The sequence below is a fragment of the Clavelina lepadiformis genome, chromosome 1 (assembly GCF_947623445.1).
Source record: "Clavelina lepadiformis chromosome 1, kaClaLepa1.1, whole genome shotgun sequence".
Lineage (NCBI taxonomy): Eukaryota > Metazoa > Chordata > Ascidiacea > Aplousobranchia > Clavelinidae > Clavelina > Clavelina lepadiformis.
Genome location: NC_135240.1, coordinates 6,184,914 through 6,199,912, shown reverse-complemented (window position 1 = coordinate 6,199,912; position 14,999 = coordinate 6,184,914). Strand labels below are relative to the sequence as shown.

General features: G+C 40.2%; 2 protein-coding genes across 2 annotated transcripts in view; both read right to left on the bottom strand.

Moving 5' to 3' along the window:
* Positions 1-1,272: 1,272 nt before the first annotated feature.
* Positions 1,273-4,294, bottom strand: LOC143462232 (uncharacterized). The gene is made up of 5 exons (XM_076960307.1): positions 3,446-4,294; positions 3,209-3,308; positions 2,867-3,070; positions 2,021-2,175; positions 1,273-1,848 (listed from the first exon to the last, which is right to left on the bottom strand). Exons 1-5 carry the CDS (start codon positions 3,517-3,519, stop codon positions 1,731-1,733), a joined length of 651 nt encoding a protein of 216 aa, XP_076816422.1. The 5' UTR covers positions 3,520-4,294; the 3' UTR covers positions 1,273-1,730.
* A 1,096-nt stretch (positions 4,295-5,390) lies between these two features.
* The window catches only part of LOC143470770 (FRAS1-related extracellular matrix protein 2-like), a 49,088-nt gene continuing 39,479 nt past the window's right edge, over positions 5,391-14,999 (bottom strand). The window contains exons 29-44 of the mRNA XM_076969073.1: positions 14,741-14,905; positions 13,639-13,821; positions 13,329-13,459; positions 12,940-13,089; positions 12,737-12,822; positions 12,030-12,232; positions 11,678-11,909; positions 11,344-11,490; positions 10,825-10,924; positions 9,665-9,854; positions 9,321-9,553; positions 8,862-8,996; positions 8,552-8,678; positions 8,153-8,340; positions 7,702-7,848; positions 5,391-7,172 (exon numbers count right to left, since the gene is read on the bottom strand). Coding sequence (XP_076825188.1) covers positions 6,645-7,172; positions 7,702-7,848; positions 8,153-8,340; positions 8,552-8,678; positions 8,862-8,996; positions 9,321-9,553; positions 9,665-9,854; positions 10,825-10,924; positions 11,344-11,490; positions 11,678-11,909; positions 12,030-12,232; positions 12,737-12,822; positions 12,940-13,089; positions 13,329-13,459; positions 13,639-13,821; positions 14,741-14,905 — 2,945 coding nt within the window. The 3' untranslated portion in view covers positions 5,391-6,644. The remainder of the gene's footprint in view (positions 7,173-7,701; positions 7,849-8,152; positions 8,341-8,551; positions 8,679-8,861; positions 8,997-9,320; positions 9,554-9,664; positions 9,855-10,824; positions 10,925-11,343; positions 11,491-11,677; positions 11,910-12,029; positions 12,233-12,736; positions 12,823-12,939; positions 13,090-13,328; positions 13,460-13,638; positions 13,822-14,740; positions 14,906-14,999) is intronic.

The following is a 14,999-nucleotide window of genomic DNA, read 5'->3' as shown; positions in this document are numbered from 1 at the left end:
TGGGTTCTCTTCACGTGCCAGGGAAATTCGTCCGGAACTTCGTTGGAGTCTATCGAGTGCTCAAGTATTGGTCGAATATGGTATGGAAGTCTACTTCATCCATTTCCAGGAACTTAAGTTAAATGCTACTTGCTTGTAGGTTAGCATACAGTGAATGCGTGGTAGACTGCCTCTTCAACGCAACTATAGCCGCGATCACCGACCGGTAGTTGCAATTTTGTTTACGTTTTTAGGTTTTTGAAAATGCTCTTCCAATGATGCGTCGCATACTACTTACCAGAACATACAGAACAAAAATCTGGTTGGCTTGCGAAACATTTCTTTAGGGCGGTCGGCTTTTTCTTCATAAATTTATCTTCTTTGAAACGATAATTCGAACCGGCTTCTACCAGAACACTGAATGAAGCTGATCTTCGAACGTAGCGCTCGGTTTATATAACCTGGTTTGGCATGACACGTGATCAGTCTTGAGCCTCTGATTGGTTGCATAATGATGCATTATGTAACCAACGTCATGTGATATCATGTGATACAGATTATCACGTGATACACTGAATTATATTTGCTTTTTTCAAAATTTTGCGAAAAGTATTTATAAGATGTCGATGTTGCTATCTTATAACAACTCCTATTGTTTCACTGTGGAAGCAACAAAAATGTCACCAGGATAATTAGCTTATAGCAAATGTTTTTCAGCCAAATACATGACGAACTTATTTGTTGCGAATTCGACCGTCTGTTTATGCTATGACGTTTGAGAAGTGAAGGATTATTGCGTAGGTATATTAAGTCATTTCTTCAATGACGTAGCAAGCCATTACACATTGCATTGGACAGCTCAACACGATTTATAATTTTTCTCGTTTCTAGGTTCTCGGTTCGGTTTCTCCGGTTCTTGCTCGGTTTGTGTGGAATTAAGACGCATTTTGTAAAATTTCGCTTGCTCACGTAACGTACACTGTATATACTTATTTAAGTGTACAGGTAAAATAGGTTTATTGCCATAAACTTAGTGCATATACCAATGCAGTTTGTTCAGTAAAGCCAGGAAAATTTACACTTTATACAGGCACTGAGAAAACAAAAATTTCATCGGCTGTAAGTCAACATTTAAAGTTGCCGGATAATTAAAACAAGCATGTTGAAAGTGAGGTGTGTGATTTTAAAAGCAAAGTGAGTGAACTGGTGAATCTACTTAGTTAACGGTATTGTGATAAACGGTGAGCGATTGAGGTGAACCTTTATATATCTGCAGGCTTCCCAGGGTGACGACAAATGTGCTAGTTTTTCATTCGTTTGTTTTGGTAAAGGACGAACACACTTTGTTTTTTCGTGTCTTCGTCCGTTATTATAACTAGTCTCATAGTCTCAAGTTCTTGGGTTCTCGCCACGTGCCAGGGAAATTCGTCCGGAGCTTCGTTGGAGTCTATGTCTTGAGCCTCTTCGAGTGCACAAGCTCATATACTTATTGTGCTTATTTAAGTGTACAAGTAAAATAAGTTTATTGCAATAAATATAGTGCTTAAATCTACACAGTTTTTTCTGTAAAGCCAGGAAATTGAAACAAAGCAATATTCAATATTCCGGAATCTTCAGAAAACCTTAACACACGTTTACACGTAGTTTACATGACTTCAGCTAGAAGAAAACCATCATAAGCAAGTGTACAGTTGTCAAGGTTTAAGCAGTGTAACGACGGAAGTGTTGCAACTGTAGACATGTAGACTCCTCTACACATTTTGATTTCCCAAGCCAGAATCTCCAGAGCATTGAGATCCCGGATTCAAACCTGTTCCTTCATCGTTGTCGCCGGTTGGATTAACGTCACGTGGAGGGCGCCTGGCATACCTGCAAAATTACAGAAACTTGGAAAAGTATGAAAATTTCAACCGCGTTGGTAGTTATCACGCACAAGCACAATCTTATCTTACTGATGTTTCATTGACTAAGGTTTAGAAAAGTTTTATGATTAGTTCTTAGAGTCAGCCAACATGACATCGTTGACAATGAGACAACTCACTTTTGCTTCACGTGACGACCAAAAAGTAAAAAGATGACGACAATAACCAAAACCACAAATACAAATCCTGACAGGAGTCCATAGAACTTTCCTATAAAATCTTCTTCTGCTTTATCCAGTCTCTCGTTTGTTGTTTCAAGATCATCTTCAAGTTTCTGAAGATTATATAAGTTGAAACAGATCAATTAGAGTAGCAGCTCCTCAAAAAAGAACCACTATCTCCATTTCTATGTAGTAGTAAGTAGTCTATAGCCACTATCCATATAATATTGCTAAACGCAACCTGAGGCAAAGGAGCTTCGTTGCAACAGCTTAAATGCTTAGGTTGAAAGTTGGTTCTATTAGATTTTAATCGTATATAACTCTTCCCGACCATCTATGGTATTTGCTGTAGGTACAATTTTATCGATTTATAATCGAGACATTACGTCGAATTTTTTAGTTACTGTAAATTCATTTGTGGGAAGTTTCTGTAAAATGTGTTGTACACACGCCAGGGCTCTCAGTTAAAACGTATTTGCTTTAAGATTTTGATAGTTACTAGGCAGTTGTACCAGCTGTGGGTAAGTCAAAGTTAAAAAGCGTTTCGTCAGTGTTTTGATTTTTATTTCCGTTGCTCGTCAAGGCCTATTGAAACGCTGGTGCCTTCACCTCTACATGAAAGTGCGTTTATCAAAGGCTATATACATGAAGTAATTGTTTGTTAACGGCTATCACAGCAGCAATTAATTATTGACAGAAGATAATAGGTGTGACGTAATCCTTTAGTAAATAGATCGTTTGCGCAACTCCGACATGTTATTTCACATGTTGCTTGCAATGTTTAAAATAAGGTTTGGCACCAACCTTTATATTGGACTTTAAAACCATCTGTTCATCTTTCAAAGCCTGGTTGGTCATAAAATCTTTGCAGTGTACCAAACATTCTTTTTTCATTCCATCTGTAGGGGAACTGCAGTGGACTGAACAACTTTCACACTTTCCGGTGTAGCTGAAGTAATAGAACGGTCCGAACTTAACTTGGCACAAGACATCGGCTTGAACTGGATCCTTTAAAAACCCAGAAAGTTATCGCAAAAAACACGCATGACTTCTTATCGTAAGCGCTCCTTCACGTTCAGGTAAAGTCACTAATTAGAATTAAGTCTTCACTGCTAGAAGCTTCAATGCAACCAGCACATAACTTACCGCAACGATTTGAAGAATAGAAGCTTTGAATGCATCGGATTGAAAATGATCTGATAAAACTTGCTCTGCTGCTTTTCGCAAACGTAAAGTTCTTCTTTCGCTAATAGATAAACAAACATGATTAAAAATGCTACAGTTGCCACCATGCATAATAAGTTAAATAACATCAAACACTGCTGTATTGTATTCGGATGGAGCTACTTTTATCAAATTAGTTAATTTTATCATTTCACATACTTTGCGCCAGCGCCAGTTGCTGAGGTAAAACATAAATAAGACATCAGACAAAACGATAATATCACACACTGCATAGCGGTAGTTGAAATTGACTTTTTAGGCTGATGCAAACTGCACAACTGTAACGAGCCTTCTCGCTACGAGCTAAAATCCTGTATTGAGATGATTAGAAGCAACACAATTGGCCACACCACCTATACAGCAGGTTACCTTACCTAACCGGGAATTCCTCGAGTGATATTTACTCAGCCTTAAAAGTTAATACCTCTAAATTCCCCTAGCCAATCTTTTTCTTATGAAATAACCCAGGGTAATGCACATGGTGTTTCAATCAGGTTTACCAGTTCGAACGGCCAAAAAGCGAGGAAATAGATATTATAGCACAGGGGTGGGCAAACTTTTTGTACTGAGGGCCACATTTGAAAAAATGTTGCAGCCGGGGGGCCGCACACTCTCATTACAAAGTAGGAAAATTTACCCGGTGTGTAAATAAACGCATATTCATATTAAACATATTATAATCATATTCATATTATATTCATAATTATCATAATCATATTCATATTATATTCATAATTATCATAATCATATTCATATTATATTATTCATAGTTTGCGTGCTTGGTTTGGTTGTGTCTTTTTAAATTGTACTCCTTGAAAACAGCCACGGACTCACGGCACAACAAGCAAACTGCTTTATTCCCAATTTCGATAAAATAGTATTTAACAGTCCATTCCTTATTGAAAACACGACTTTCGTCTTCAATCTTTCGCTTCTTAACAGCACTCATTATTTTAACAGAGTAAAAATATAAATCTTTATTTTTTAACAAAAATCCTGTTGAAGTAGAAAACATTAAACTGTGCGTCTCAAATAACAATGAAAAGCTATTTGGAGGAAAGTAGAAGTACTGGTAGGCCTACGGTAGCCGCTACCGTATTTGTATTTTATGATCAAACAATTGAATATAACAATGCGTGAGAAGTGTATGTTGCAATACATGCGCGACTGACGTGTGTGTGTTTACGCACTGAAAGTGAAGAGAAAAACACACTCGCAAAGGGAATAATATTTTGTCATGTAACCTGTTTAATTAAAACAATAAGTGATGAGTAGGAGTTTCTGCAAGTGCCGGCGGGCCGCGTGCGGCCCGCGGGCCGTAGTTTGCCCACCCCTGCAGATTTGGTAAGCCATTGACTGATAAGTCAAAGCTTTTAATCAGAAACTTTTTTTGAGATGCAATATTTGAACATAATTGTCAAGGCGCAAGGCTATTGCAATGAGGTCCATACACTTAAAACTTTCGGCACCTCTGACTTAGGGCTTAAGACTTTAAAACACGAAATTGACGACCAACTTTCCATGAGCTTCCCCACATCAAAATCAAAAACAATTCTTCACATGATGTACGCGTCCCCTCATCTTCCTAGGAGCTCATACGTAGAGCAAGATACGTAAGCGCCGTGTACCTTTAAAGGAATTAGTCCAAAGAGAAGATAAAAAATCTACCAATGCTTAATTCGGGACGCTGGTCACAGACATACATGTCATGCAAGACTCTGGACCGTCGAGATGACCATGCGTCCACAAAGCAATTTTATCACATTGGCAAAAAACACACAATTAATCTTGCCTTTACTCTGATGCTGCGTTTGCCTTACATGTCCTGATGCTGCACATTCCGCACAGTTAATGTCAAAAAACAAAAGACATGTGGAAAATCGCAATGAAAATTGCGCGAATCATCACCCACTGTAACGTGAAAATCACCCACTTGGCCGAAATATTAAATTTTAATTGTATTCGGAATTTCGACTCAAGAATAATGGACGTAATTATCTAAATTTTGGATTTGAAATCTTCTTTTATAACCCGGATATTTTGAAATCTGAATACCTAAACCTAAAATCTGAAAGTACTGTATTTCTAAAATTGTAAAAACACATGCATGATTGTGATGTAATAATGCTTTAATTCAATTGCAAAACTGGTATTGAGAGTGTGGTAAAGTATCAATCCAGAAACTACGGTATCAGCAAAATTGGCAACAAGTGCGAGAAAGAAATCGTTACAGTCCGGTTTCGCAGGTGTAAAAATTGACGTGTTTAAGCGGCGGATAATAGAGTGCGGAAAGTAGCAAAATACAGTAAAATGCAAAAATAGGCGAACAGTATTGACGAAAAACAGTAAAACGAGAAAAGAACGATATGCTGTATATATGGTAATAAGCTTAAAACGCCATCCACACGACTAGACAGGTTGCCAAAAATTTGGAAGATCACATTAATCGTGGCTTGGACCAAAGCCACAGAAACGTCATGATTTATTGACACTGATTAATGATTAATAGCATGCTAAATATGACTTTCTCTGTTGTGCGGCCTCCAAATTTGAACCACGGACAGAATATAGAAGGAATTTGTTAAAAGATTACATCAGTGGTTTATCGATGAACGAGCGGTCGGTCAATAAGAAACATTTTTTATTGCATCACTTCCATTAACAAACTGTATTAAAAAAAATGTAAATTCGAACTATTTTTACTTCCAGCCTGCTCAAAAGGTAAAACAGATTCAATATCTGTGACGTAAGCTTACGTAAAAGGTCACTAGAGGTTAGAGCAAAGATCGGTTAGTTAGGACAAGAGCGGTTATGTGTAGCGGGCGGGTGACAAAACTTTACCTATAAAAGGGCATATAAATAACAACGACGGCGTATAAAAACCCAAAAAATTTCAAGGCATTTCGGTTTAATTTGTAAGAATTAGAACGTCGTGATTAAACCACCAGGGCTTATAAATGACGACATCGGCAAAATTCATAATATGCTGACTAAGGTATGACACAGCGTTTTGGGAGCATCGTAGTGCAAAAGTGGACAAACTCAAAAAAGGGCAATCGCCGAAACGTTTTTACAGAGGTTGATGGTTTTTACGTTGCATGGATTATATCAGCGTTCCACGAATCAGTGGACATTATTTATAAATAGCCATTTATAATGTCCAGTTGGAGACAACAACATGCAAGGGTGAAAGTTTTTGCGTGTTACATAAACTATGAAGCTTAGATAGCTCATTTAATGCAATCATTCTACTGAGAGCAGTCGTGCTTAGTGACTGTTTTACTTTATGGAGAAATTCTGTTGACTTTTAAGTCCAGGTAAAACGCTCGCGTCACACGCCTTCCGTACCGTGAACACGTCAGACTTCGGAAGCATCTGAGCTACTGTATCCACTACTGCTTCGTGTCGCCACTGCGCTCGTGGCACCGCCACCTCGCTTACTAGCCACGACAATGTGCTTTCCGCCGCTGTAACGAGCTTTGTCGTCTGCCGGTGGCGGGTTCTGTCGGCGCCGTCGCAAGAGGACAGCGGCGACAATTATGACGATTACAACGACGGCGGCGACAAGGCCGATGACGATAGTCATTAGCGGGACCTCCGATTCTCCTTCTACGCTTACCGCGGGAACAACATTCCGGTTTTCTCCAAGAACTATAGATCCGTCGGATTCGACGCCCTGCGAATTGAGCTTAATATGCATCATTTGTGTTCCGCGGTTGAAATCCTTCCCTATGGTGGAAGCCAACTCCGCGGATCTCCTGGAGCGGCGATGTTCCGCGGATTGCACGACTGAATGCCGGGTGTAGACAGCCGACCTTCGCTTGCGTTGGTCCGTCGACTTCACAGTGTAGACTGTGTGCATGTACCATTCCCTTCCCACCGTGACCTGCGTGAAAATACAGAATGTTTTAAACCGCCACTGCCGGTTTCATTTCTTCAACAAACGTTCTATAAACGGCAAAGGTCATCGTATTCTCTGTCTCGTTGTTTGAAGTAAAATAATTTCCGTTTATAGATCAACATTCCAAATATGGAAGTTATTGTGTCTAAGGTGTTAGAGGTTTTACGATTTGAATTTAAGTGTCCATCTCATTAAAATACGAAATGATTTGATGTTGGTAAATACAGGCCGCAGCTAAAGTTGTTTGTGGCCAGTGGGTCAGTTACTATGAGTCGTCTTTGTTTTGTTAACATTACGAGGTATTTGGAACTTAAAACTGTGCCAAAAGCCCAATTCTTGCAATTTTCTGACGACAAAGAGATCTTAACACTGTTTGGGGAAAGTTTATCTGCAGAGAATTTTTGGAAAATGTTTTTTTTTTCCAAATCGAACATGACAGAAAACTTAATATACAGCTGACCACTCCGCTCATAGCAAATATTGCAACGGAAAAGTTAATTCGACGGATTCTCACCGTAAACAGCGGAGTGGACTCCATCCTAAATCCGTCGGTTCCAGGTTGCCGGACAATATCGAGAGCCTCGAGATCGTCAATAGCAAGTTTGGCGTTGAAGGGGACGTTGTTAGCGGCCATGTCCTGTGTATCCGGCTGTTCCTTATCCTGAAAACTCGCAACAATTAGTGCTTAAAGAAACAGACCGTCTAACCTTTGGTTTTAAGCTTTGTTAATTCATTTTAATGTTTTTATGGTAATTTGTTTTTTGCTAAATTCATTTATTTTACCGGACTTTAGCAAATTACAAACTGCACCGGAGTAATGGAATCTTTGTGTTACTTTAAGTTGAATCCATCTCATTAATGCTTCGATTAAATTCAACAAAATTAAGTCGATCCAGTGCATTCAATTCGGTGAGTTCATGTAAAACCAAATCAATAACCAGGATGATGAGAATCCACAAACTCACCAAAACGACAAATCTCTGCCTGAGACTGGGGGTATCGGCGAGGCAGCCGTATTCGTTGTTCTCGGGGTTGTACTTCGGAACGTATCCGTCCCTTCCACTGCACAGGAAGACCTTCTCAATACTTGCGTCAAACGAGCTGCCCAGGTTTTGGACTGGGTCGACTAGCACTCTACCGAAAATCTCGGAACCTTAACACAAGCAGGAGCCAAGTTGTGAAACCTGTACTGGTGATGTACATTGCATTGTACCCTAGGGTAATAGCTGCATAATGTTGCAAAAGCAACATATTAACTAATTCATGGATGTCTGCATAAATGCATTTAAGCAACATTTTGTTGTTTGTGTGTCTGTCAATCAATCAATCAATCAATTGTCAATCTGGATCTGCCCAAAAATCACCTTCAGCAAACGCTACGTCGCTGTCTTCACCGAATCCCATGGATCCATCGCTGAGGTAGAGAGACTTCTTACTCAGGAGGAAGAAATTCGTGTTCAAGCTGAACTCCGCTGCCACTGGGTCGCTCACCTGTGACGTAATAATGAGGTCATAATGAAACGCTACTGCATCACGCAAACCAATAGTTATGAGGAATTTTAAATTTGCAATACCGTACTTCAAATTGGAAGGTTAGAGACCTAATTACTGCACTAACTCAGCTTATTATCGCCGCACACCAGTGGGTACAGAATTAAAACTACTCAAACTGACCTGCTGGAACCTAATGTCCATATCGAAGGATATTGGTTCCCTAGGATTGCACACGATAGGAAGATCGTAAGCTTGGCCGACCGGGGTCGTGCAAGGTATAAGCTTGATCGTATAGGTGCCGGAATAATCGCGTACCTGTGAATGACCAAAGGATTTGCATCAAAACATACCAATGATATGAAAATACAAAACTAGATTACTTTGAGTCTGTAGTTGTTCGAATAATGCAACAGAGCAGTTTTTGCGACTTAAACAAGTCGAAGCAGCATTGTTCAATGCACATGCATTGTATATGGTGATTCATAGAAGGTGGAGCTTTATGCTCACCATTCAGAATACGAAAGAGAGGGTCTCTATTTCAGAATGGTGGAAAAACCATTATTATCATAACCATTCAAATTTTCTCTTTAGTATTCTGAATGGTGGGTAAATGGCTCTTCCATCATCGAGACCACTTACGGCGTAATCTGACACGAACGACCACTTTTGTTCCGGGTTATTAAAGGTCGCTTCACTCCTAATTAGATTCAGCGTCATTTGCAACTCCGGATGTGACGAACTCATCACCATGGCAACGTTGTCAGTGCCGGCATGTTCGGCGACGAACTGTCCGCGGAAGCGCGCCTCCGTGCGGAAGTTAACAACCAACCTTCCGTCCTCTCGGATCCGCATGCTGGTCGGGTAAAGATTTCCTGCGGATTTGAAGACACGTTGAGTGGTCTCGGATAAAGCAAAAGTACGAATACCATTATTCAGATGAAGACGGCAACTATTAGAATCCATCGACATCATACAAGATTCACCTTGCAGTTCCGCTTCGGGGGGAGTCCCTATGCCTTGCTCCCACAAAATGGCGGTGTCGTACACGAAAGTGAGACGAAGTTGTGTTTCTTGGTCGAAATGTTGCCATCCTGTTCCTACCGGGGAGTGGAAGATGTAGGAGACGTACAGAGGGATGCTCAGAGAGACGTAGGACTGAACTGCGTCAAGAACCTGCAGAAAAACATGAGCGTTACCGGTTATTTTTAGAAAGTTGTTAAAAGGATTAAGGAAGCGCTGTTTGCACAACAAAGGACTATGAGTGACAGTGGCACGTTACAACGTAACACTTGTTTTACGCCTTGTCAAACATGGGATTTTTCTGTAAGAATTATTCGTGTTTTAACTTAATCTCGGTCAACGAACTTATAACGTTTGATGCAAATACTTTGATCAGATAATCCCTACAAGCTATGGTTGCCAAAATTAACAGGATTCTTTTCATAAAGATGCTTTTTTGTGATGTCTTATGGCATCAAAGTATAGCGAGAATCTGCATGTAGCGCCTTATACGGCAGAAAGCGAGCGCCAAAATCTACTAAATATATAAGTCATGTCATAATGAACAGGATTAAAACGGTTCAAAATATATGAGGTGAGTCAAGAAATGTTAACATTAAAACTCGTTCGAGTTTATAAGATTAAGAAAAGTCAGACGAGATTTGCAAGAATTAGCGCCACCAGATGAAATGCCGACATAACTTAAGGTTTCCGATTGCCACGCGTTTCTCAAAAAAAGTCGGGGTCACCAAAATAAACAAACACCAAAACAGGAGTTTAATAAGACCAACGAACTGAGCATCGGGTTGTTTGAAAATTCCAACCAATAATAATCAGATTTATTATATCGGTCCGACATCGAGCACAACAACAAGATGGTCCTTGTAGAAAAGATTATGGTGATATAACTTAATGGTTACACTGGTCTGGGGTAATCAGTTAGCCTTAGGGCGTAAACAAGAGCGTAGTCTCGCGAGAGTCTCACGTTGTAGCAACGAATCTTAATTGAATCAATCGGTGAGTAAAAATACCAGTTGTTAAACCAAAGCCTTGCTGGAAATGTTTTTTAAACAATTGCTCCTTCCATTATGTAACCCAGGGGCGTATATAGGCCCAATGTCTGTCTAAACAACGTTCAACTGACCTGGCCATCCGTGCCAATGTTGCCTCCGCATTCGCTAAGAAGTTCGGACATGTCAAAGAAAGTCGTGAATTCCCACAAGCAAGCTTCCAGGTTCAAGTTCCTACAAGAATGTATCATTATGACGTAATAATTTATCATTGTGATGACTATAAATACGAACAAAGGATTGCAAGAATCATCACCAACCTATGCGGGGAAAACAAAGATAGGTCGTTTTTGCAGGGAATGCTTTCTGCCTCTGCGGCGATTTGCAAATGGGAAACAAATTTTAGTACAAATAGCTTGTTGCTACCAAATTGAGTTCATTAGTTAACCCATGTACAGGTTTTTTAAAAAGGTCAGGTTTCGGCAAATAACTTTTGAGAGATCGCGAATTATAAAGAATAACTACTAATTTTCTGCTGCGGTTGCAGAAGTATAAATTTTGAGAGACCGTTTCGACCGGTTCCCAAAAACATTGGATCTATTATTATCGAACCCTCTAGTTAAAACTAAATATCGTTCAAATACTGGGCTCACCTGTAAAACCTCAGGGTGTTGTTTCCACGTATATCAGGGTCGTATTGGTAAGGATATGTCTCTCCAATAACATTTGGGTTTCTCGTAGCTTCGGACAAGAAGCCGTACTGTGTTGACTTCTCGTCGAAATTTATGATGTTGGAGCATCTGGCGAGAAAAAGTAAATCTTTATGTGTTCGAAGTTGATCATTTTTATTTGAAAATAAAAAAAAGTAAAATAAAAGTTAAAAACAGGTATGAATTGGTTAAGTCTCAAGAACGCCGAATCCATGGAGATTCTCAAACAACAATATTTATTTATCTTCAATTAAATTTATAATCTTTGTCTTCTCACCGGTGATTCCCCACACGAGTCCCGTCCTTGCTCAGAGTAATCTCGAAGTTACTCAGCTGTCTTGTGCTGATCACCGGCAGCATTCCGTCAATATGCGGCATGGACACCGACACACGTATTAAATTGGGATGGGCTTTATCCGCCGGACCTGTGTAGCGGATCTTTGCGGAAAACGGCTCCGCGCCGACGGAACCGGCGATTCGTGGCGGGCATATGTCGCTTTCTTCACTCACTACAATGTTAGATAACAATTAATCATTAATCAGGGAGTAACTAGAACGATAAACAGTGAAATATTTTTGTTGTATAAACTATGCTATGCAGGAAATTGCACCTATGGGTTCCCACTAACCTGTAACAGGTTCCGATAGGGACTCCAAGCCGACGTCGCCATCTTGGGTGACAGCCCTAGCGGCGCATGAGATTCTACTTCCCGATTTGAAGTAAATACTGTCCAGTGTGATCTTGTTTGTGTCGGTGAAGAAGGTGCGCTGCGCCACCTCGCGTAAGGGACTTGTCACGCCATCACTGCCACTTGGGGCAGCCACGAGCCATCTAAATAAGATGTTGATCTGAAAATATTTGCCTGAGAAATTTCAGAGTTTTTACGAAACGCTTGTACAGATTTGCAGCGTGCTAATGCTATAACAGTTAAGCGTTATCGATCAAAGTTTGAAAGCAACCGTGTAGATTGGTAAACTATTTAAAAAATCTTGGGGCGTTTCTATTCGTTAGGATTTAGACATTATACAAATATGCAGTTGCAAAGAGCGCCCTCTTTCCATCAAAACGCTATATATAGATGCTATATGCTATACACGCTATACGCTAAAATGCTATATATAGGTTAAAAATCACTTTCTCGTAAATCAATATTACTGATTGAAACAAACCGTGAGCAGCCTTCTCTCTTATCAAACTAAACCGCTTTTAACGGCGCAAAACTGCAACCCACCATTCGTCAATCCACCCACAGATTACGCAACAATTTGTCATTTAACTTTTTCGACGGTTTTTATCGGTTAGTGTCACTCAATTCGCTGTAGCGATTTGACCCACCTGAACTGGGTTGCGCTGTCGTCAAGTCCCTCGCTATCGCAAATGCTTGACACTTGCTCGTAGCTGCTGTGTTTGGGGTTGCAAGGCTGGAACGTTGAATACGATATGAGATATAGCAATATTGAAAGTAATGTTTGGCATAAAAGTAGCCAATACTTCGCTTGTACTTGACGTCACAAAGGTTTTATTATTACGACACTCACCGAAACGCAAATGACTGGATAGCCGGGTGATGGATCTTTCGCTTTTGCCATGTCGTCATAATCAAGTAATGACACGATGCTTGGTTTCGATGGAAACGTGACGTCAGCAAGGATGCGTTGTTGGTTGATGTGGATGATCGCTCGTTTTTCCTGGAAATTTCGTAAAAATTAGAAAAAAATTTACATTTTCTGTTAATTGGAATTTTCCAAAATCCTATTTTCACTGTGAGATGTTCAACCAATATCTTCACTCACAGAATACGCGTAAAGCCAAACCTGAATTCTACGTCATAATGAACAACCCGCGCGGTTACAAGCCCAAAAAACAACGTTACGAAGTTAAAAAGTTAGGAATCTTCATATATGGTTATTTATGACGTCATACTCACTCCGAGTTCGGCGACCATATTCTCGTCTGGTTCAAGCCAAACTGTGAACGATTCTCGAATTTCTTTCTCCTCATCAAAAAGAATCTCGATCTCAACGATGATCTCCTCAACATCTTCATCGAATTCAAGCTCTGGAGGAAGACAATTATTACGTCATCATGTCATTGTTAATTCAGGCAATAAAACTTCGGTCATTTTATAGTAAAACTTAGCGTAACCATTTTTATTTTAATGATTATTACTTAATAGAAGCTCGGTCACTTTATCAACTACTATTTTGTAAATTTTAAGAGACCAAAAAGCTTCCCACCTTTGCTGACGGGATTATAGTCTTTGCCGGACTCAGCATTTCCATCCTTGGTGTAAACCCTCACCATCGACGGCTGGGACAGGTCACCGCGACGCAAGACCGGGATGCGTACAGTTGCTACGTCATCTTCCGTGGGTGGTTCTGTGACGTCAAAGGCGGTATTGCCGAAGCCAATTATAGGCCCTGAAAAGTAGACAAGTAATGGAAGTGCAAAAGAAGCTAATGCATATGTGTGGGAAGAGAATTCTATACTTCGGGGTGTCTTGTATTAGTAATTGGGAGTTCGGTGATACTCTACACAACTTGTGAGTCACAAACCAGGTTTTAAAATGAGCAAAAACGAACTTAACAAACCCGCGGGATATGCTAAGTAAATAATCCATTAAATACCATACAAGGAATTTTAAGAGATTTTTTTCTCACGGTCACAGTTAAAAATAGAGAAATTTTCCAGGATTAACAGTTGCTTAGTTGTAAGAGTTTCGAGACAAAATTTATCGCCATCAATCGGGCGTGGATAATCAGAAGTGGATTACACGCGCGGTTTCTCTCCTGATCGAATTTACAAGGTAACGCTCGTGTTTTCAAAATGACTAAACATCCAAGAACTTTGACGCTTTCGCCAGCACACAAACTTTCTCCGACAATGCCAGACATTTGAAATGAAGCTCTGACAAAGTCTCTGACAATCTTAATTAAAAGGCTTTCGCTACAGCCCATTGCCTGTTCTGGCTAATGTCATTGAACCGTGACAGGTTTTAGACACGTGACTGATAACCCGTGTGAACGTGAGTTACCCCTTTTCCTGTGGGAGATTAAACAAGTCTGGTTTGGGTCCCGCTTGTGATTAGGGGTATTACTTTTCAGATTATTCCTTGGTTTCGTTCCTTGAAAACAACCTCCCAGTATTCTACTGACACAGTTCATCCGCTTATACGAATTTTTCGGGAACGAGAAAACAACGAAAAGTTTCCAGAAAAACGCGACAAATCGATGGAGAACCCGCAGGCGAGAATAAAATTTAACACTTTTGGAAGTTCCATTCGTTCATCTTAAAACTCCTTAAAAAATCAATTCGCTGGAGGATCAGAGCAATACTTACGATCAGCATCGTCGTTAATGGTCACTAAGATTTCGTCCTGGTTTCCCAGCCTGGCTTTGCCAGCGCTCTCGCTAGTGGGCGTGCCAAGCACGAGCCTAAACTCTTCAGGTTTCTCGTGAAGTCGGTCGTCTTCAATTTCAACCACACACTGTGCCTCTGATTGACCTGTTTGATTGGAAATTAAAAACGTAGCGGGTAAGTTGGGTTCTTTAGTAGCAACTAGCAACATAATGTACAGTGGGCACAATGGACAATAGGC

Bases quoted from the DNA above. Each gene is read 5' to 3' on its own strand.
- LOC143462232 (XM_076960307.1), bottom strand. From the start codon at position 3,519: ATGCAGTGTGTGATATTATCGTTTTGTCTGATGTCTTATTTATGTTTT. The intron at 3,309-3,445 runs GTATGTGAAATG...TTTATCTATTAG, and splicing joins GCAACTGGCGCTGGCGCAAA to CGAAAGAAGAACTTTACGTT. The intron at 1,849-2,020 runs GTGAGTTGTCTC...GTAATTTTGCAG, and splicing joins GGTCGTCACGTGAAGCAAAA to GTATGCCAGGCGCCCTCCAC.